This window comes from Gymnodraco acuticeps, unplaced genomic scaffold, assembly GCF_902827175.1.
Source record: "Gymnodraco acuticeps unplaced genomic scaffold, fGymAcu1.1, whole genome shotgun sequence".
Taxonomy (NCBI): Eukaryota; Metazoa; Chordata; class Actinopteri; order Perciformes; family Bathydraconidae; genus Gymnodraco; species Gymnodraco acuticeps.
Genome location: NW_022990235.1, coordinates 1,680,375 through 1,704,401, shown reverse-complemented (window position 1 = coordinate 1,704,401; position 24,027 = coordinate 1,680,375). Strand labels below are relative to the sequence as shown.

Genomic DNA, 24,027 nt, shown 5'->3' with positions numbered 1-24,027 from the left:
GCAAAGTGTGTGTGCAGGCAGCCGTCTTTTGTTGGGGGGGGGGGGACCACAGTTTGGTTAATTTAATTATGCATTCACTTTTTACCAGATCTGAGTAAAATGACTAATGTCCCCTTTAATGTTCCTATGTTGAACAACCTGAACAAAGTGTTTTTATTAGACACCATATATTGTCTCTTTAGTATTTGTTCTGTTCTTGTTCTCTTTATGTTTAAAATAACATCTTCCTATGGTGGACTTTGGAATCTTGAAATCCTACCATCATAGTTTTTGACACATGTTTCAGTATAGGTTTAAAAAACATTGAGATTTCAGAGGTAACTTTGTAAATTTGCACACACTGATAAATACAGACATACATTTTTGAACAACAGTGAAAACACATTCCAGGGGCGGCTAATGCTGAACCGCTCATGGAGTCATGTCAGGTCAGCCTGCTGGCATAAGACCAAAAATATAAAGCTTTAGGTTACAAAGATGGAGCACAGGGCTGCATCTGAACGCCAGAAAGTGTCAGTTTCATTATGTACCTCAGAAATTCATATCCTCTGAAATATGAAGTTGTATTTTGAAAAACTCACATCAAAATGTTGAATTAAAAGATACAAAAAGTTATCTCATTCAGATAACAAAGGATGCATGAGACAAATTACAAAGAAACTATTTGAATATTTCTGTGGCAGCATTTATTAAAAATGTATTCAGGTTTCCCAGAAGCATTAAGCTTTAACAGTTGGTGAGAACTGGTAGTCATATATGAATTTGATTAGTCATCCACTATAATTATTACTAAATGAAAACGCCAGAATGACGCTGAAATCATAACTGTCAACCCGCCATTTCCAGACGCTGTGTCCAGCAGGATGATAATTGTCCATTTTTAGTGAAAGGGAACATCTTCTACTCTATACGGCTATTAGTTCTGCAAAAGATAAAATGTCAGTATCTTTGGATTGAACAATGTTGGTGTGAAAATGTACAAGACAGATCGAGGGGGGAGGGTTTGCATGAGTGAGGAGTTGTGTGAGTTCAGTGGCCCTCTGCAGGCTGGTGTGTCTGAGATTCGGTCGGACTCTGATCTTGAGGTTTATTTAAGCTGAATTCCGTGGGCTCATCAGGACCGGGTTACAAAAATCCTCCTATAGAACTAGAAAGAATGTGCAGCGCATACAGTTCTGCATAAGGCACAAAGGCATGTCTTTAGAGGTGGGGGCAGGCATCAAAAGACAGGCAGAGGAGGGATTTCTTTAGAGGCTGGGGGCAAAGGAGGTATTTCGGAGCTCCATTCACTGCCACTGAGAGGAGGGGAGGCAGACAGTTTTGTGGTGAAGGGTGCATTTCCAGGGGATGTTAGTTAGGAGTTACTTACTCTCAGTTATTCTGCTCTGAACCGGAGGGGCTACAATTAGTTAAAAATTGACATTCATTTCAGTGCACTATAAAGTAGCCGTAAGCAGTGTTTAATTATGTGTTTGTGAAAAAACTATAACTCTTCTTGTGGGCACTCTTAAGTGGGGCCTGCTGTAGGGACACATAATGAAAAGGTTTTTAAAACATTGTAATAATATACAATTATAGGAGAAGTTATCATTGTTGCCAAATACTTGACAGCTAAAAATGCCCTTGTATCTGCTTACAACTGAAATATAGTTAAATGCAATATATAAACAGAAGGACCTCATGTAATGTGAAGATTTGTAATAAATGTAAATGTTATGATTCTCTGCATTTTTTTGTATCTCAGCATATGTAATTATGTTTTGGAAACATAAATTATTTTGGTAGGTTAATCTGGCAGATATATAGACTAAATATAATTTCACATAGTCTCTATCATGTAGTAATTGTATTAATCGTAAAATAAAATCTGACTATGAATCTTATTGTATAATTAACATTTTTGTATGTAAAAGAGACAGCTGAAAAGATTGTTTTCATGTGGCAAAGTGACTAACTGGTCTGTTTGGTATTTGCCAGTTGATTTGATCAGTTCCTGTTAAACGGCAGTCTCTGTCTCTAAGCCATCTCCATGACCTTCTTGATCCAGTCCACGTAGACAGACACTCGGATGAAGATGTTGGGCTGCCCTGGGTGTCCGCAGCGCCTCATGGGGATGATCACTCCCTCCAGTACCCAGCAGTCGCTGTTCTGACACGCCAGAGGTCCGCCGTAGTCTCTCTGCAGAAACACAGGAACAACACTCCGCCGTCATTATTTGTCTATGTTATGACTGACTGTCACTGCTGAGGTTGGAAACATCTTGCAGTCACATCTTGTCCAGTGCACTTCCATTGTCCAATTGGTGAATGTGTTTGATTTATAGGAACATATAAATAGCTGTATGCTGTTTAAGAGCACTTGTAGATAATTTCATCATCAAACTAATTTTCTTTACCATCTGTATTTAAAGTTTTAATTCTCTGAGCTTAATGGTGTTATTTTTGCTCATTAAAATGTTTGACTTTTGAGAAATATGCTAATTAGCTTTGTTTCCAGGAGTGAGATGAAAGGTTGAAACTAACCTCCAGTTGCCAGTTAGCTTATTTTAGTGGCATGAAACTGGAAAAATCCAGCTTGGCTGAGCAAAAAAAAGCAAACCTAACAACAGGTTCACAGGCAAACAATGAAAGAAAAAAAACATTATTATAATTATATTATATATGATGTGCATCATTTTATCTGAGAAAAACTGCATTCTCATTATTTTAAATTCTGCATTCTCTTTCGTTGTCCTTTTAGAAGAAGCTAGCAAACACTCACAATAATGCTGTCAAGTAACATTAAAGGATGATGATGATGTGAGTGAAGCGTAACATTGCTAACTGAAGTGCACATGTGCTGTATTATAACAGTAACAAGCAGACAACCTGAGAGGCTTTCTGCAACGCTCCCAAATGAACTCCATCGCTCAGAGAAATATTTAGCATAACGTACAAACATAAGTTGAAAACTTAATGTAGTTTACTGTATGCGACAGTACAATAGCTAGCTCAGACAGGATATGCTCACTGGCTACTTGCTCTAGCAACATAATGAGCATTAAGGCATGATAGCGTCTCATCGAACTCTCGACAAGAAAGCCTGTGATTGTATTTTTAAATGTTTGACATATTCCTTGAATGCACACTGCAGTTAATGGTTGTTTTTATGCGTCATGGTTATCTTTTGTTAAGACAATGTAAAAATAAATGTCTCTATTTTAATTACGTATTCAACAAAATGCAACTTATTACATTTGATTACTTTTCATAACTTTTTAAACACATATCTTGAACTTGACAATAAAACTGAAAAAACTACATTCAAACCGTATTGTGAAAACCTCACAATACTTAAAGGTGGGGTAGGTAAGTTTGAGAAACCGGCTCGAGATACACTTTTTGTTATATTCCATGGAATGCTCTTAACATCCCGATAGCAATGAATATCGTCATCTGTGGAAGCCGTAGTACTGTAAAAAGCACGACCAATAATTTTAGCCGGCCCGGGTCGAATAACTGGATGGCCTACCTGCCTGTCAGCCTTCCATCTGTGCACAAACCTCGTGCCCTCATTGAGTGGCGAAGTCATGCCCATCTACTTCCACCCCATGGGACCTTATTTCTGAAAAAGTATGTATTGAAGTCAATGGGGAGAGAAAGATTATCTTTCGATCCCGTTTGAATTGTGCCACGAATTACACATATGATGTTTGTCAATCTTAAAAAATTATTTCCATGTCAAAAAAGTCGCAGTTTCTCTCAAAACTGTTGAAATATAAGACTAAGAAAAATACGCAACTAGAAAGACTACAAATCCCAGAGTTGCGTAAGTGAATTTAGCTAGCTGACATTAACGTTAAACATTACACTCGTGTTACTCACCGACACCTTGTAAAGCCGGTCCCGCATGCTGGAACCGACTAACTCCCCGTTTGTGTATGTACAGTTCTCAACATGGCCAGACTTGTAGTGATTTTCACCTCTTTTAATACTTTTCGCTTCATTCTGAAAGAAAGAGGTGAAATGTGCTAACGTGACGGCCATCTTAGTGTTGGTGACGTATGCAAGACCAGAGTTGTAGTTCATTGAGCGCTTCACACAAAAAAATGTGTTACTTCACAGTTTTACGGCACATTTTAATTTTTTTGACTTACAAAATTATCTTTTAAATTGACAAACATCATATGTGTAATTCGTTGCACAATTCAAACGGGATCAAAAGATAATCTTTCTCTCTCCATTGACTTCAATACATGATTTTTCCAAAATAAGGTCCCATGGAGGTCCCCCGGATGGGGAGGGACTTCGCCTCTCTATTGGTCATGTGTGTGTTGGAGGAGGGGCTCTGTAAGGAAGTGGCAGATTTTTTCCGGCTGTGTATTTTCAAATTCTAGAGCACTCGAGCCGGTTTCTCCAAAATTACCTACCCCGCCTTTAATTAACTTTTGCCAAAAATATATTGCATAGATGTAATCCATTTGTAATCAACATTTTGATTGGTGACTTTAATTAAGTGAAACATTTATTTGTTATCTTTTTAAAGTTTTTTATATGTTGCAAGTTATCCCCAACACTGTCGAAATGCAAAAATTCAAAAAGGACAATAAAGCTTAGATGCTGTGCACTCTCTTCAAAGACTCTTACCTCGCAGGCGCCCACCCCGCCCTGGAAAGAGCTCGTGCACATCTCGTTCTCACGAACACGACCTCTGAAGTATTTGTTGCATTCCTTGTTACTCAGAACTGGTATGTGGGCCACATTGAGGACAGTCTCATCTCCAGTCCCTTGAAACAACAACGAGACAGAGGAATGATTTAGCAGCAGCCGATGTGTTTAAAGATGGAGAAAATAGCAAAGGAAGGTGGACAGATGTTGAATGTTTCTGCAAATAGCAACGCCATCTGTTGCTCACTGTTCTGAATAGCGCTCTCATTGAGATGCAACATTACTTCAAGGGCAGACGCAAGATGCTTGTTCTAAGGAAGTCATCAATTATCAATTACTGAAATTGAAGCATATTGTAGTTGCATGAAGCGCAGCGTGTTGCTAATTCAGTGTTAAATTAATAATTTCCAAAGGATTATACTTGCCTCTCGTCTCACCCCATCCTGCGATCTCACATGGCGTCCCCTCAGCTACAATGTAGCGCTCAGGAGGGAGGCAGATCTGAGAGATTCGCTCATTAATCTGGGCCGGACTAGAGGAAGAAAGAGAGAGGCACAGGGAAATTATTGGTGTGTATGAGAGAGAGCATGCTGGGGGCACTTGACAGTACACACTATTCCAGTTGTAGCATGACCAGCTGAGACTCCGAGGGTCCGCAGACGATCTTTGTCAGCGGGATGGTTTGCATGCCGGGCTCTTCTGCTTGTGGATCACGAAACAGAGTTCCCATCCTTGCCGAGTACCCGGGCAGGTCCACGTAGCTGTGAACACATGCAGAGAGGATCATTACGAGTCTTTTTATTTCATGTTTTATCCGGACATATCTCATAGTCTGTAAGAGGACCTCAAGCTGTTTAATACTGCTCTTCCAAGTAACACTCATTTTAAACAACACTAGTCTTGCTCTTAGCTCTGTAAGGCTGTACTTAGGCACAGCAAGGCTTCAAAGTAAATGTGAATATGTTATCAATGACAATGCAGACAGACACCCTGCTGTGCGCCAAGAACCTTAAACAAATTAAAGTTTACCAGGAGGAGAAACACTGCTTGGTGCTGATCACCCATCTGGGGTTAACCAGGGATCCTCCACAGAAATGGTTTCCTTTCCTGCACACAAGAGGGTCAGAGGTCACACACACAACACAGGCGAGTGCATTTCACGTGTTCATGGCCATCAGCTCTCAGACCCCATTTACACCGGGACGTTTGCGTTTACGCACCGTATGCGTTTTCAAAAAAGTCTTCCGTTCACACGCATTCGGTTCATTTAAAGTATCCGTTCCTTTATATATACAGTCTATGGTCCATTCACACGAGACCGCTCGACCCGCTGGAAACGCTGTAGTACATATGCCGGGACTGTAAGTGGCGCTGCTGCCACCACAAAACACACCAAAAGCAGCGAAGAAGACATGGTTGCCATGGTTGCCCTTCTGTTTATTCTCCGCGGTGGACGGCGTGTGCTCCTGCTGTAAATCTCTCCGGTAGTCCACCAGCAGATGAAAAACACCCACCTCTCCGCCTCTTCCAAGGGGTTAGGGGACTCTAAGCGACTATAACAATATATGAATAATAAACGGAGCCTCTCTTTTCCTCCCCCTCTTCCGACAGCCCAGCAGCTGATCTCTGAGCAGGAGACGTGGGGAGAGGGAGGCGGGGCTATTTCATAGTTATCAGAAAATGATCGTATAGTAGCCTACAACCACGAGTACAACCCTATGGTACAACCCAGTCTCACGGCATTTCGTGTTATCGTCACGAAATTCATTTAATCTATTGATTCGTGTTCACCGACACGATTTTCGCAAAGCAATGTATTTCTATTGGTAGTAGGCTATGTTTCGTGCCTGCACCACGTCGTTTTGTCCGGTCGGGTCTTGGAATACCAGAAGCTGTGTGGTTCATAAAAACAGTTTCTTACTCGATATCTTACCCTAAGCCTATCCCTATCCCTTTTATTTTCAATTGTTTAATGTCGGAGTTCTTTTGCCATCCGCGAGGAAAATAAATGGGGCAAAGAGCCTCAGAATACTGAAATCTGTATTTTTTGTCATATTTTTTTCCTTCTAATTTGTTATTAATTGATGCAGGCACGAAACATACTACCAATATAAATACATTGCTTCTAAAATCGTTCTGTGTCAGAATACTGAAATCTGTATTTTTTTAAATGTGTTTTTCCTTCTAATTTGTTATTATTTAGATTGCTTTTAAAATCGTTCTGTGTGACACGAAAAAAATGAACATGAATCAATAAATTAATTTTGTGACTATAACACGAAATGCCGTGAGACTGTTGCAACCTGCATAGAGGTGTACAGACGGATCCGTTTGACCCCCCAGAGCGTTTAGTTTGCAAAATCTATCCACCTTGGGACCCGTTATCGTTTGCGGGGTCCGTTTCTATCGTTTTGTTACGGCCTCGTGTAAACGAAAGGGCTATAGCCTACGCAAGAGAAACTATGCGGATACAACCCGTTTCGTCCTCGTGTAAACGGGCTCTCAGACTCACCTGTCCCTCAGGCTCACTGTCCATGGAGAGTTCCCAGGAATCCCATTCACAATGCGCAGCCTCGACATCTTCGCACGGTCATCTCTCTTTCCACACTCACTGAACTCCACTTTCTCTGCGTTCACAAAACAGTATGTGAAAACAATTATTAAGAGACACAAGAAAACTTGTTGTCAACATCGACATGTTGCTTACTATTCATTCAGATACTAACCTACTGGTTCAGTCATGGACACTTTCTCCCCAGCTGTTTGGAAAAACAAAACAAGAAGCAGATCAACTTTTAAAGTAAGAAAACAAAAGCTCTGGATGAACTGTCATCACAAAGTACCAGATACATATATATATATATACAGTTATGTACCACAATGTTTGATGGCACAGTAGTCAAACTCAGTTTTGGGGTCGGTGGTGTAGCACCACGGTCCATGCTGGTCCCCATCCGGGTTACAACAGTAGTTCTCCGTCAGGTTGGCCTCGGGATGCGTGCTTTGGTTAATCCTGGAAAATGTACTAAATTATTTTACTAAACTGTAAACTCAACAATAAAATGCCACAGACAACTAAACAATGAAAACGTTTTTGCCACACATGTTACCTTTATTCTTGTCCATTAAGCTGTTTCATCAAAATATACTATTAGAATACATTTTTCTGAGCTGATCCCAAGCTCCCCAAATTTCTGTGCATTGCATGGAAAAAAAGGGAGCACACCAAAAAGTGTATATTTTTGTCTCCATCCTGTCTGTGTGGAGGGTAATTTGTGTGTAGTAATTCACTTTTCTAATGTGAATACTCAACTAAGCTTAGAATTATTTTGACATTTGGATTTCAGAACATAGCTTTATAAAAAACGAGGAGCAGAACTCATCTCTCATTTTGAATGATCATCGTACTTTGTCTGATGAGGTGTGTTGATGTTCCATTTCTGGCAGGTGATCCCCTTACGAGTTTTGCGGACCATGCCTCTGTAGTTTTTTCCATTTCCATGGTAGCAATCTGTAAAAAAAAATACAATTGAAATGACAGGGCCATGATAATGTATAGCTCAGTGAAAGCTATATAAAAGTACAAAAATAATGTAAACAACACTGAAACTCCCCATTCTCATGAAGGGCCTTAGCCGCCATTTCTATACTATTTGTATATTAATTATCCTCTTGATGGGTATAATGTACATAAATTGTATCGATGTTTTTTCGAATCTATATTCCAAACAATCAAATAAATCAAGGATTCTGCATTTCCCCACCAGAACGGTATTTTTTCAGTTGATGTAACTTCTACGGAGGAGCAGCCCCCGTTGCCATAATGGACGATAACATGATAATGGTAAATGGAAAGATAGTGTACGGTACAGAAGTGATAAGCTTAAATGTGCCAGCACTGAATTGACATGAATTAGACTTTGATGCAACCTTATGAAATTATCAATTTGTAGTTTTATAAAGTAAACCATAGAGATAGAAACTGTGACTGCTGGTCCAAAACGTTTCTTGGAGTTGCACTGGAGGGAACTTTGACTCATCTCTCTAGTTGCTTACTACATATTTATCCATTGCAGTTGACAAAAAGCTAATAATGAAGAGTACCTTCAGCCTCTATGTCGTCTGCGCAGCGTTTGATCTGTAGGCAGAGAGCAGTCCTCATCTCAGGCACAGATGTGAAGCACCAGGGAGCCTCCGACCCATCTGGGTTACGACAGTAGTTCTCCTCCAAACCCCTGCAGGAGATGTCTCACTCAGTCAGGTTAAATTGGTTTGGTTTTTATTCTTTTATTTAACAACCTACACACAACACAGTTTTTCACATAATTACTTTAAAAACAAACAACTACAAACAGACAATAAACTACCCCTTTCAAATTGTTATGCTTACAATTGAAGCATGGAAAAACATAAAGTCAAAATGTCCATGCTGGTCCTGTCCTGAGACCAACCAAATTTAAATTATGACTTTTCTGTTACAATAAAACACCTTTTAACAGTCTGTTAATTTGCCTTTAAGGCATTTATTGGTACATGGCTTGCTGGAAGGTACTGAACTCTCTGTAGAAGACATGTTGTTGTATAAAAGAAACACATTATTAAAAGCACAATACATCATAGATTGTCTAAAGGCCACATATACTTTCTTGCAGCTAACAATAAAAAGAACAATAAAAAAAAGAACAAAAAGCAAAACAATTCTCTATTAAAAATATAAAGGCATTACAATGAGAATGTCACCAAGACATAATCTACTGTATATTCTCTGCCTGTTTAATATTGTGATTAAAATCTAATAAAATACTTTCATCCAAAAATCTATTTTTGATAAAATGGATGATTGAAATGATCATAATCGATTTAGGCATGATGAAGGATTACCACATTACAAATAAGCTTAATATTCATTTCACATCCATTTTGCCAGTCAGAGTGCGACCCGCTCCTTAATCTGGAAATGCTGACCATTTATCATCAACTGTCAACTGTCACCAGAGAAATAAGATCGCAAGAAACTTCACAGAAAGGACATCTTGACATTAATATTCATGTGTCGAGCAAACTAAAAGTCCATTAGTGCAGAAAATAACCCCAAAGTATTTCAGAAACGATCAACTTCTTATTTTTTCCTCCATCACGCTGTGAGTTGTACTTACTTGCATTCGTAGGTGTTGGGGTAGAAGGGATGCTCATGAGGGTGCTGGGCATCCCACCGCTGGCAGGGGATCCCTGAGGTCGTCTCGTTCACTCTGCCACGGTAATCTTCCCCGCGGCCACGGAAACAGTTTGTTGTGGAGCTGGAGCGTGGGCGCTTATCTACCCGCACCTCAGCTGAGAGAGCAACAGCAAGTTGAAGAGGGAATAAAGATGAGTGACAACACAGAGGTGATGCTAGTTAATATGGTCCCTCTGAGCATAATGATTTGTATGCCCCTGTATTGTATTGAAATTAAACAGAGAGTGAGAGGTGTGACATGCAACAAGGTCAAAAAGCTGGAATTCAAAGGTCACCTATTATGCAAAATCCACTTTTTCATGTCTTTTATACATAAACATGTGTCCCCTCTGTGTAAAGAGATTCTGAAAGTTTCAGGAAAAAAGATTCGCTCACTTTTTGTCCTGATCCATTTCTATAAAAACCTGTCTGAAAATGAGCTGATCAGATTTTGGCCACTTTATGATGTCATAACGATTTGTTGACTTGTGTAACCATTAGCCAATCACCAACCAAGGTAACCCCCCCCTCCACCTTATCACCTGAATCTCCTCCAAGAGCACCACTGTGTGTTTTTTTTTTTAAACCAATCATCTCTCAGAGGGGCATGGGGAGTGGCTCCTTATTTTTCATCTAAAGTAACAGACAGAGAATCAGCACTTTTGAAACAGGGCTGAAACAGAGGGGATTATGGGATGCTACAATGAATGATCTGTTGGGTATTTCGAGCCAAACACTTCAGAGACATGTTTGTATATATCTGAGACCTATAATATATTCATGAAAAACAGTATAATAGAGGACCTTTAACCTTGGGGAATTTGGTTTGAACGGTATGCACTGTAACCATTGAGCTGAATTGCCAAAATTAATACGAGAATTTCTCATTTGTTATTTTGATTGTGTTTCGTTTGTCCTGGACAGAATAACTGAAAAAAACTAAAAGGTTGAATTTATAATATAGTTATTAATCTTATAATTACACCAAAATTGAAAATGAAACCATGTGATATTTTGTATGTATGTTCTTGTTAATCTATGACGATGAAGGGAATTTATTTTGAGTATTGTTTTGTAATCTGACTCAACACTGCCTGCGCCACTAGATGGCGGTATCTTATCGATGTTTGGACCCAGAGATTTCTGCATTGAGGGGAAATGCCAATTCTGCCAGTGTCATCTTGCACAACTTGTGTTGAAATTCTGGAAAAAACACAGATGCCCTGTTTGGGTTTGTTTATTTAAATATCTTCTGAAGATAAAGGGTCAGCATTTGAGTCTGCCGTGCTGTTTTATTTATTATATTGAACACAAGCTAAATATTTAGAATCAGAGGAAAAGCCTTAAAAACATACATTTGAATGTAAAAATACCACATTATTCAATTCACGTTAAGTACACAATACCTTATAACTCTTATCATAGCTACCTTTAAATGTTGTTTGTATGTATTTTTGGTAAATAATTGAACTACTACCTCTCCCATCATAGAAATGTAAATTATACTTCAGTAAAAGCTTGTAGAAACTCAATGACATAAAAACAAGCTGTACAATAACAAACAAAATAATTAAATAAACATTGTAATTAACCTGAAACCTTGTGAGACCATGCAGGTTCAGAATCACAGACAAAAAATGTGCAAATGTTAGTCGCACTTACTCTTAAAGAGTTATTGAGCCCACTGTGTAATTTGCACAAACACCAAAAAGGTGATTTCTCTAAATGTAATTACAGCAACTTAATGAGGCACTCTAACTCCACTGTGTCTCCTAATGCCGCAAGAAACAACTTCATTTAGCTCATGTCTCCTTGGATTGTGTCCGAGGGAACTAATGGCAAAAACAAAATAGAAAAGAAAAAGATAGACTGTCTGGAGAAAACTTATGGTAGTAAAGAGTACAAGGTATTTTTTTAAATTAATGAACACTTTGGTCTACAAACTGTAAACTAAAAAGTGTACACTTCCTGTTTTATTTCCCAGAATCCAAGGCACATATGTGAAACTTGGTCCAACCACTACCTATTAAATTAAATAGGTATACATGTTCAGTTTACTTTCACAGGAGAGGATCTCTACTGCTGAGAAGCTGGAAATGTTTGGCATTTTACACAAAAGTGGCTGATTATTTGTCATCTACTGACAAATTATCTAACTGTTCAATCTTTAATATTACCCTGGATATTGTTTATAGCGTTATATATAGACTATGTACTATTAGGGGGACTAATAAAGGTATTCTGATAAAGAAGCCACGTCTTACTGCACTTGCTGATCTCACAGTTCTCCCGCTCCGTCTCGGTGTCGGTGGTGTAGCACCACGGCACGGGGGAGGCGTCCGGGTTACGGCAGTAGTTGTCATCTAAACTCTTATCTGGATATCTGAAAAAACGTAATTTATGATGTCCACAATAAGGAAATAGTTCAGAAGAATTTCATTGCCATTTCTACACTGTAGTAGCTATGTGCATATGACAATAAAACCTTTGAATCTTGAATCTTGAAAAGGACTTAAACATCACTTTACATGATGAGTACATTTGATTGTGTAGTGAATTACTTTTCAGGCTGGTAGATGTGTTGGTGCGGGTACTGCTGGTCCCATCTCTGGCACTCTCTGCCGCTCACAGTGTGATCCACCTGTCCTCTGTAGTCCTCTCCGTTACATGTGATACATACCTCTACAAACAAAACCACAAACACAGCTTCAACATCAGGAGGGAAGCAGGAAGCAAACTAAATAAATACACACATTTTATTTTACATATCCGATTACGCCCAAATAATTCCACCAAAAGAAGGTGATGTAATTTTTGTTTTGTAAAAGCCACAAGGAAATGGATTTCAATTTGTTCACTTGGTAATTATAACCTTCTCTTACCAAAGTAACAATTTCAGTGAAAAAGGGGAGTAAAGGTTTCCAACAAAACAAGAATTGTCTTCGGTTTAAATTCATTTGAGTGAGTTTTCAAGTTCTTTTGCGGCAAATAGACTTGCTTTAAACTCTATCTAAATATTTATATTCGCAATTATTTCTTTAAAAACTCAAATTATTGAGTGAACTACTATGTGTTCATTCTCTGTTTTACCTATGATTTGTACCAAAATTATGTAGCTTGTTTGTTGCTTTAAAAGTATTGATACCATTTTTTTTTTACATCACACAGCACTTGTTACGACTTGTATGGGATGTACCATCTTTACACTGGGGGATGTTGCAGCTCTCATAGCGGCGCTCAGGGTCGGTGGTGTAGCACCACGGGCCGATCCGATCCCCGTCTGGATTCCTGCAAAAGGCCAGCTCCAGACCGTTGGTAGCTGTGGGAGTCCACCTGAGACCAGCAGAGAAATATACAGTGAGCGACAGACTGTTTGATCACACCGTCTCATATTTATTTAAAGAGCCCTTTTAAACCTGTCATTGGATTTGCAATGCAACAGGTTAAAGCGTCGACTCTCAGCTTTAATCACAGGTGTTTACATCCACATTACATAAATAGCGTGGGAGTTGGAGCCTCTTTATACACAGTTTCCTGTTTTAGATGACAAATTACAATTAACCACAAGCTATAATACAACAATTACTGACACATCTGGAAAAACTCCTGCCACCTCCTTTAAAAAACAAGGTTCATGAGAGTTTAGAAAATAGGCCAGAAAAACTCAAATTAGTCTGGAAGGTGGCGATGGGTTGGCATCAGTCAGTGACCCCCTTTTACATCACAGCCATTTAAATCAACTGTTTAAACACAAATATGTTATATAATATTGATTGAAACTTTAAATAAAGCTGTCACATTTACTATTTTGTCAAAATCTTAAGTCTATAAAAGCTAAACCCCTAAACGCCAACAAACTATCTTCTGTCCTGTACTGTGGCCATCTTTGCTTCCTGATATTTTGGGTTGTTAAAAACACCATGAGTTGGAGGCATTCAACAGTTTGGCCATAAAACACTTCCTGTTCAGATTGCCTGTAGGTAAAGGATCTATTAAATTGGAGGCTTATGTGTAAAAGCATTTTCAAATATGTAAGTTATCTGAATATCAGCTGTCTAACCCCATAATCTTTCTTTCACTTTAATCTGATGCCTGATACACTGCATGAGCCTCTAAAGAGATTAACACGGTCTCACCTGTGATCGTGAGGGAACTTGGACCACCACTGTTGGCATTTGAGCCCACCTCTCGTGGTGAAGACTTTCCCTCTGTAGTCTTCTCCTTTACCCACGATGCACTTTCTGACATAGACTGCATAATAAAAAACAACAATGAATCCCCTCCAGAATTGACCACTCGCAGTGATGTCTGTGTTATCACACAATGAGTCTCACCTTTCTTCTCGTAGAGGTCACAGTTTACGTTCCTCTTCACCTCAGCGTTGCTCCCATCCTCCACCCAGGGCAGATGTTTACAGGAGACAGTCGGACGGGTCTCGTAGTTGAACGCTCTGGTGTTAAAGGGATGTTTTCATGTCAAAACGTTATTGGATACTAACCTACAGGAAGGCATACTGATGAAAGGGTTAGTTTGAATCAGTTTCCTTTAAGGATCGTTAACACAACATAACAACTAAGGCTGCAATTTAGCATTATTTCATTGTCAATTAATATTCTTTTTCATTCAGTATTTTCTGGATTGTTTTCATTTGGTTTATATGATGTCAAAAGGAGAATACAAATTGCTCATCCAAGTCTCTAAAAGTTCATGGGGATGTCTTTTACTATCCTGTTTTGTCAGTTCAAATTCCAAAAGTATTCAATTCAATGTTCAATCAATTTTCAAATTGTGTTGGATATTATATTTCTGTGGATTGGCTAATCAATTCGTCAAGTATCTACAATTCTCCTGGACAGAATTCAGGTTTTTTATAACAAAGAGTTCACAGTGGCCATCATTTCTGTCAGCGATAATAAATTGATCTTGAGACATGCTTGAAGGAGCAACTACACGTCAGACCTCACAGTTTAAAAGTTTGGATGATCAATCTGAACTGTTTGTTGATAACCTGCATCATCTCTGATAGGATTACAACTTCAAAATGAAGGTTGAAATAGACCAGAAGATTACCTTTGGTTTAGAGATAGGTGTCTTTTTACAGTATAAATCTTATTGGACACTTTGGTCTGGAGGAACTGTTGTCTAGTGATGCTGTATCAGAGTAAAGGCTGGGTACCTGCAGTCCAGAGACTGTGAGCAGCGAGTGGCGCAGTCCTCCAGGTTCAGGACCGCTAACAGCAACATCTGAGCTGAGTTCCAGGAGGTGGGGACGAGCTCTCTGCCCTCAGAGCGCTGGAAGTCATTCAGTGGACTGCGGTAGGCTGTTTATGAGAACAGAGGAATAAAACCTAATGTGCCTGGCATGACGGCATCTGTCTGTTTAGTGGTGGTGCTCTCTGGTACCAACTGCAACATTTGGGCACGAGCCTGCACACATATAACCTTTGGACCAAGACGCTGACACCAGAAAAAGCTTCAAACAGCAACTCAGTACACCTGGTTCCTGAACCAGACCACCACCACAACATCTACTGCTATCACAAGTAATGCAGAACATGTATAACAGCATAATCCTAGTACTCTGAAAAAGGTTACATTAAAAATATTTTGAGGTGTTTTGGGGATTTTTATTTGATCTTTTTAGTTTACACATTCCTTAATAAACACACTTACTCTTCATCGTATCCTGATCCATAAATATATAATTAAATAACTGTCTAGGGAGGAAATGTAGCTGTAAGTATTTAAATATGTATACATTACTTGAGTATTTATTTATGCTACCTTAGATAAACTGAAGGCTGGGGTGTTACTTGAGATATTCTCATATGTAATACTTGATCAGCTAAATAAATAAAAAATGTAATGCATCGTCACAAAGCTTGTAGAGATCTGTGGTTCTTACAGGTCAGCGACACCACAAAAAGGATGATTTATAGAATATGATTGATTAGTTTGTATAATAAATCACCCAACAAGACATACAACTTAAATATCAACAGCAGTTAATAGTCAATACAACATTAATGCAGCAGTAACATAATGTTTAGTAAAGCACTGAGAGGAAACAAATGAATAGCCTACTTTTTCTTTTGATACTTTAAGCACATTCTGCAGATAACAAATACTTTGAATTCATTACTTTTTTGTATTTGAGCCTTTCAGAGTGTGGTACTGATACTTCTAATCAAACACTTCATCAAACACTCCAAAAGATTCAACTCCCAGTAACTTACTATTTTTTATTTGTGCTGTAGGCTCAATTATTTCTAACTACACAGACAGTAACCAAACAGGGCATTACTCTGAATCACAAATCCAAATACAGTCTAATAACACCAAATATTTAGCACTATCATAACAACAAAGATAATTTAACAAAGACATTTATGATTATAAAACAGTCTTACCAATGGCCGGTGCGACTGTCACCAGAATAAAGTGCAGAAACAGTTTCATTGTTTCAGGTCTTTGGACGGGAACAACAGATTTAGCGGGCTAGAAGTCAGACTGGGATCTCTGAAGTCCGATCACCGGTCGATCTGATAATGACCAAAAGAAAATCCCCAGAAAACAGCAGAAAACGCAGAAAGCATACAACCCTGACACCCACCCGAGCCCTTATTCAAACAGAGGCTCTAATCCCCAAAACACAGGCAATCAATACTGCGTGTCAATCATTAATGGAGTGGCACAGCCAGGGTCTATTTTTCATCATATGCACTTTGGCACATTGTTACAGGAGATTAAACCACATCTTTAGCACAATTAGTTTTGAAGTTAGTCAGAAAAAAAGCTATTCTCTTTACAAACGCTAGACGTCAGAGTTTTTTTATCCTGTGTTCCGGGAAATAAAATGAAACTCTTTGGTGAAGCTGACTTCATGACTTGACTGTCTTGCTTTACTTTTATCATCGATTCATCACTACAGGCTGTCAGGTAACACATGTTCTCATCGTGTTTGTGATGAAGTGCACAGAGCGATATTATACATCGAATGATCTAATGTGGATTTTGGTCGTTTAACCTGAAAGCTGGCCACAAACTCTGATTTTAGTCTTAACACAGAACTGGACGCGAGTTGGCTGCAGTGAAAAACAAAATGAAAGCCCAGCACTTCAACGCCTAGGGAGTGTGGACAAATGAACAGCAACACCGTGCAAAACGCTGCAGTCCTAACATGTTTGTGGAGCAACATAACATGTCTGGTTGAAACTGTGCCAGAAAAAGTGTTGTTGTGAAATCGGAATTAACATTGTGTGTTAATGTCTTCGGCTACCTCCAGAGGTGAAATAATTACTAAGATCTTGTAGGCTACTTGAGTAAAAGTACCAGGGTGAAGGAATGCTCTGTTACAAGTAAAAGTCCTGCAATCGAAATGTTACTCAAGTAAAAAAGTATTAGCATCAAAATGTACTCATTCAGATTGGCCCTTTTCAGAATGATATAATATGAGATTATAATAAGTGATGCATTAAGTGTTTATCAAAGCATGTAAAGGAGCAGGTAGTTTTAAATATTTCGTATACTGCAGGGTATATTGTGAATTTAATCCAGGTGTAACTATAAATCTTATTTAAGTGGTAATTAAAGTTAAAATCATAAATCCTAACCTGCAAAGTAACTAAAGGTATTACATAACTGTAGTGGAGTAAAATTACAAAGTAGCATACAATGGAAATACTCAAGTACAAGTACCTCAAAATTGTACTTAAGTACAGTACTTGAGTAAATGTATTTAGTTAGGCTACTTTACACCACTGGATAGCCTACCTCCTGATACTTTTTTTTATAAAAAAAGACTTGGCTGTATGTACTGCAATTTAGTTATTTATCAAGTTTCTTCACTTTAGGTACACTGGAGCTTTGATGGCAAACATTGACGGTTTATTTGGAGCTTCGGCCGGAGAATTCACAAGACATGTCACGGGCCACGAGTTGACCACACAGTTGAGATGCCACAATCAATTCTGAAGAACTCTACCCCAGACCCACGTATTTAGCTAGTTCAGAGAGAATAATCAACATTGTGCATAACAAGATCATAATCAGCTGACGCCAACAGGCAGGAACAGGGAGACAAAACACTGAGAGCACAGCAGCCAAGGTTACAGGTGCCTGTGCTCAGTCAGGACAGTATGAACTGATGGGTCAAAGCTATGGGCCTTGGAAAATATTTCCCCAACTCCTATTAGTATAATAAATAATTCAATTTCTATTTAAAGGGGACCTATCATGCAAAATGCACTATTTGATGTCTTTTATACATAAATATGTGTCCCCAGTGCGTCGGGGAACTCACATAGCGTCAGAAAATAAAACCCTTTTCTCTTTTGCTCCGTACCCAAATCTTTTAAAAACGGGGGTACAACCATGGATGTATAATAAGAACTGGATACAGTGTGGGAGGCGGGGCCTCGTTAATTCCTATGAGAGTTGCTCATTGGCGCACGAAGACAAAATTGCCCAACTTTTGAGAGAGCGAAACGTCACGAATGTATTAATATAATCATATAATCCGTTCTTATTGTGAATCCATGGGTAAAGGTAAAACTCATGTAGTACTGAACACATCACATGAACGTGCCGGGCGTCGCGGTCCCGTGGGTTAGATCCGCGTTCATAATAGAGAGGCGAAGTCCCTCACCTTCCGGTGGACCTCCATGGGACCTTATTTGGGAAAAAAAAAAATCCAAGTCAATGGAGAGAGAAAGATTATCTTTCGATCCCGTTTGAATTGTGCCACGAATTACACATAGCCTATGATGTTTGTCAATTTAAAAGATCATTTTGCAAGTCAAAAAAATTAAAATGTGTCGTAAAACTGTGAAGTAACACATTTTTCAGTGTGAAACGCTCAATGAATTACATCTCTGTTCTCGCACACGTCACCAACACCAAGATGGCCGTCACGTTAGCACATTTCACCTCTTTCTTTCAGGATAAAGTGAAAAGTATTAAAAGAGGTGAAAATCACTACAAGCCTGGGCATGTTGAGAGCTGTATATACGAACAAGGGGAGTTAGTCGGTTCCGTAAGAGCCAGCATGCGGGACCGGCTTTACAAGGTTTCGGTGAGTAACACGAGTGTAATGTGTAACGTTAATGACATCACTTACGCGACTCTGGGATTTGTAGTCTTTCTAGTTGCGTATTTTTTCATAGTCTAGATAAAAAAAAAATTATCCAACGATTTACAGACGTCTCTTCCCCAATGGGAAAAAGTATTTCCGGGCCCAGCGACTGTTACGGAAGTGTAGTACCGCCGTTTGGCCACAACGAATATTTTTCCTCAGAGTCCGGCGCACTTCCTGGGGGCTTACAACGAGCGGATACAGTGGGTGTTTCTAGATGTCAAGGAAGGATGCTCCAGAGCCCCTATTTCAAGGATGCTACGTCATCGAGTCCCACCGAAGGATTGTTCCAATGTCCAGGCTCCCTGGAATTCTACCGAGCCCGGCGTCCTTCATAGCGAGAAATTTCGAGGCTGCACAGTGTATCCTCCGCGGTCTCAAAAATCCCCACAATGCTTTGCGCACGGACCAATTTCCAAATCTTTGGCGGAAATCGTGCTCCATTAAAGCGGGGGCCTCGCATATGATGCACACCTGCACACCTGTTAGCCTGTTCCACCCAGGGTGTTTCTCAATGTCGAGGACGCTTCCTTGGTAGGACATGTCATCCGAGTCAGGTCCTTCAGAAGCGAGGCAAGAATCCTTCCTGGCCTCGGAAAACGAAGAATGGTCGGAACAGGCTAACAGGTGTGAGTCATATGAGAGGCCCCGCCTTACATTTTCCGCCAAATATTTGGGAAATTGGTCCGTGTGCAAAGCATTGTGGGGATTTTAAGACCGCGGAGGATACACATGTGCAGCCTCGAAATGTCCCGCAACGAAGGACGCCGGCCTCGGTAGAATTCCAAGGATCCTGGACATTGGAACAGTCCTTCGGCGGGACTCGATGTCGTAGCATCCTTGAAATAGTGGCTCTGGAGGAGCCTTCCTCGACATTGAGAAACACCCCCAGATTTGCTGCCGATATGACGTCAAATTGGCGGCGGACCCACAGAAATGGGCTATCAGAAACAATGTCTGACGTGTTTTGGACGTAATCTCGTCTTTGTTTACATTAGCAATCCTCGCTAACACTCAGAGCTAACCTGTACTGTAGAGCAAATGTGTTTAAAAAGCAGAAAATAATAAAAGGAACTCATCTTGTGGTAAACCCGCAAGAGAAAAAGTTGAGTATTTTGTGATGCTAATTCCTATGTACTTTTGCTTTACCACACTATAATAATACCAGCCTACCAGCTTGAGGTGAACCGATGGTTTTCTGCTGCTTTTCTCTTCAGGATGTCAGCTGTGAGGATGACAGAGGGGAGTGTACAGGTGGAGAGCTGCAAAGCGCCGCTCTTCTACAGACAGAGTGAACCTGCCGCAGGGGAAGTGAGGATGTCAGTTTTACTCCTTCACGGCATCCGTTTCTCTTCAGAGAACTGGCTCAACATCGGCACTCTGGAGACTCTGGCCAGAGCAGGCTGCCGCGCGATCGCCATCGACCTGCCAGGTCAGTCTATCAGGATTCTCCCTCAGTTTAACACTCAAATAAAAATAAACTTAAATGATCACAATTTTGAATAATTCTGTAAAAAAATAAAATGGTGTTAAAAAATCATAATAGGATAATTGAAAACTTCAGCTAAAACTAAACCTTATTGACTAGACTAAATGCCAAGGTTCATCTAAAAAGTGGATGTAAGATGTTTTCTAAACCCAGACATAAATATTGTTCCAATTCCTAAATTGAGTGTGTTTTCAAAATGCACCTGTACCCTTTATCCTCATGTAGTATCTGTGCCTCATGTCTCTGCCTCCACATCTATCAGTTTAAAAACCTTTACACAAAATCTTCTAGTACCAAATAAATGTGAAACCTGGCCTTCTTCTCTCACGCCTTTAGTCTGCTTCCTCCCTCTCTGTTCGCAGGACTGGGCCGCTCTAAGTCAGCCGAGGCCCCGGCAGCGGTTGGAGAATTGGCCCCTGCAGGGTTCCTGAGAGAGGTGTGTGAGCAGCTGAGCCTCAGCCCGGCGGTGGTGATCAGCCCTTCGCTCAGCGGGATGTACTCCCTGCCTTTCCTCATACAGCACCAGGCTCTGATCCGAGCCTACGTCCCCGTGGCTCCCATCTGCACCGACAAATTCACAGCAGAGCAGTACCAGAGTGTAAAGGTACAGTGTGTGTGAGGTTATTATTTAGATTCCTTTGAAGTTTCCTTCCTTTAAAAAAAACTCCTTTCCTCTTAACTTGAGCAACCGTGAATGTCAACCCCGTTTTCCAGCACAACCTTCTTCCCTTTTACATGCGACCATGAAAGGAGCAGATATCATGTGACTTTCACACTGTCTTTCATCCAGCTCTCAACTATTACAAAATTCAATTTCTTAGATGGCAAACCAAGTGAAGCGGCATTATCCATGAAGGAGACGTATTAGTTACTCAAAAGTAGTTCCCCTGCAATGACGAACATGCCTGAGTAAATGCAAAAAGAGTGAGAGCATCATGGCTACTTAATGCAGTGACATGATATCATGTGAGTGAGATGTTGATATCAAAAGCATTAAAAACTGTTAAACAAAATTATTAAAAGCAAGTAGTGAAATGTAAAAAGTAACTTTACAGGATGACTTCAGCAGGGAGAGACATTACTTCAACTTTACAAAAACATCAAGGCATCAGTAATTACAGCACAGTTATACCATTTCTGTACAATGAGTACGTTTACTTTTAGGGTTATCCTGGTTTAAAGTCTGAAATGCAAATTGTTAACAAAATGGCTATTTGAAACATTATTAAAGTTATCGTTTAAACTTTTCTGAAGCTTGACATTTTAAATCTGATGACAGACGTTATCAGGAGGTAAAAGTTGTTTTTTATCTAATCGATGGAACATGGATCATTAGCACACATCCCAAAATAAGATAGGACAAAGGCTTACTCAGCGCAGCAAACCCGAAAATAGAGAGATGAAACCCTAAAATGACGAAGCTTGTTTCATAAAGAGGTACTTTTTTTTCCAAGCTGTACGACCATTTGACAAACACTTCATATAAAGTATTCTGGTGGTTTAAACAGTGGTTGAGGTAAAATAGAGGACATCTACAAAATCCTATTAGCAAGGGGCTTACAAAAAACAAACAGGACTATGGACATTTTAGAAGTATTTACCACCCAAGTTTTGTGTCCCATCTCTCCTTCAGGTCCCATCACTGATCGTTTACGGGGACCAGGATGCTCAGCTTGGAGAAGTGTCTCTAAGCAACCTGAGGAACCTAGCCAATCACAGCGTGGTGGTGATGAAAGAGGCGGGTCATCCCTGTTACTTGGACGACCCGGACACTTGGCACAAAGCTCTCACCGACTTCCTGAAGACGCTGTGAACCCCTTGCTGTGCTTCATTGGAGAGAAGCTCAACAATCACACATTAACTTAGGAGCCACACAAATATTCCTCGATATGAATTAATCAGAAATGTAGGCCACAGACGTCTTGCACAACCTGATTTAGAGTTTTTAAATAGTGCCAAGAATGAAATATGCTTATTCACTTTTTAGCCCAGAGTTAAAGGTAGGTAAGTTTGAGAAACCGGCTCGAGATACACTTTTTGTTATATTCCTTGGAATGCTCTTAACATCCCGATAGCAATGAATATCTTTAAGTGCTTTGACAAAAAATCCATTAAAAAAATTCATCTGTGGAAGCCGTAATACTGTAAAAAGCACGACCAATCATTATTTTAGCCGGCCCGGCTAAAATAACTGGATGGCCTACCTGCCTGTCAGCCTTCCATTTGTGCACAAACTGAACTCATGCCCTCAGAGTGGCGAAGTCACGCCCATCTACTTCCGCCCCATGGGACCTTATTTCTGAAAAAGTATGTATTGAAGTCAATGGAGAGAGAAAACGTATCTTTCGATCCCGTTTGAATTGTGCCATGAATTACACATATGATGTTTGTCAATCTTAAAAAATAATTTCCATGTCAAAAAAGTCAGTTTGTCTTAAAACTGTTGAAATATAAGACTATGAAAAATACGCAACTAGAAAGACTACAAATCCCAGACTCGCGTACATTAACGTTACACATTACACTCATGTTACTCACCAAAACCTTGTTAAGCCGGTCCCGCATGCTGGCTCTTACGGAACCGACTAACTCCCCATTTGTGTATGTACAGTTCTCAACATGGCCAGACTTGTAGTGATTTTCACCTATTTTAATACTTTTCACTTCATTCTGAAAGAAAGAGGTGAAATGTGCCAACGTGACGGCCATCTTGGTGTTGGTGACGTATGCAAGACCACAGTTGTAGTTCATTGAGCGCTTCACACAAAAAAATGTGTTACTTCACAGTTTGACACATTTTTATTTTTTTGACTTACAAAATTATCTTTTAAATTGACAAACATCATAGGCTATGTGTAATTCGTGGCACAATTCAAACGGGATCAAAAGATAATCTTTCTCTCTCCATTGACTTCAATACCTGATTTTTCCAAAATAAGGTCCCATGGAGGTCCCCCGGAACGGGAAGGACTTTGCCACTCTATTGGTCATGTCAGCGCCATGAGCTATAGATAGAATATTGTATTATGGCTCTGGGTCATGTGTGCGTTTGTGTGTGTTGGAGGAGGAGAGGGGTCTGCCTGCAGACCTCCACTCTCAGGACAGTTCCGGTGCAGACCTCCACTCTCAGGACACCTCCACTGTCAGTACAGGAAGTGACGATTCTGACGTCTGCTAGGCTAATACAACCCAGTCTCATGGCATTTCGTGTTCACCAACACGATTTTTAATCTATTGATTCGTGTTCACCAACACGATTTCCCCCTTTTTTCGTGTTGCACAGCACGATTTTAAAAGCAATGTATTTCTACTGGTAATGTGTTTCGTGCCTGCAGCACGTCTTTTTCTCCGGTCGGGTCGTGGAAGACCGGAAGGTGTGTGGTTCATAAAAACATGTTCTTACTCAATATCAAGCCACAATTATTGCTTTTATCTTAAATCGTATAATTTCGGACTTTTGTTGAGGAAAATAAATGGGGCTCAGAGCCTCAGGATACTGAAATCTGTATTTTTTTAAATCTTTGTTTCCTTTTAATTTGTTATT

The 24,027-nt window shown here is 39.8% G+C and overlaps 2 protein-coding genes across 3 annotated transcripts; one reads left to right on the top strand and one right to left on the bottom strand.

Moving 5' to 3' along the window:
• Positions 1-663: 663 nt before the first annotated feature.
• mst1 (macrophage stimulating 1) lies at positions 664-18,203 on the bottom strand. The gene is made up of 18 exons (XM_034219028.1): positions 16,272-18,203; positions 15,038-15,182; positions 14,196-14,311; positions 13,998-14,112; positions 13,058-13,194; positions 12,423-12,543; positions 12,126-12,244; positions 9,803-9,977; positions 8,751-8,881; positions 8,055-8,157; positions 7,523-7,659; positions 7,373-7,405; positions 7,159-7,273; positions 5,676-5,753; positions 5,261-5,407; positions 5,072-5,178; positions 4,626-4,765; positions 664-2,178 (listed from the first exon to the last, which is right to left on the bottom strand). Exons 1-18 carry the CDS (start codon positions 16,318-16,320, stop codon positions 2,017-2,019), a joined length of 2,130 nt encoding a protein of 709 aa, XP_034074919.1. The 5' UTR covers positions 16,321-18,203; the 3' UTR covers positions 664-2,016.
• On the top strand, positions 16,635-23,242 carry abhd14b (abhydrolase domain containing 14B). 2 transcript variants are annotated; one of them, XM_034219029.1, is made up of 4 exons: positions 16,635-16,800; positions 20,212-20,426; positions 20,846-21,087; positions 22,117-23,240. In XM_034219029.1, the coding sequence occupies exons 2-4, from the start codon at positions 20,213-20,215 to the stop codon at positions 22,294-22,296; spliced, it is 636 nt and encodes a 211-aa protein (XP_034074920.1). In that variant the 5' UTR covers positions 16,635-16,800; position 20,212; the 3' UTR covers positions 22,297-23,240. The 2 variants fall into 2 exon arrangements, with proteins under 2 accessions (XP_034074920.1, XP_034074921.1); XM_034219030.1 differs by lacking the exon at positions 16,635-16,800 and adding an exon at positions 19,995-20,099 and having other exon boundaries at positions 22,117-23,242.
• The last annotated feature ends 785 nt before the right edge of the window (positions 23,243-24,027 follow it).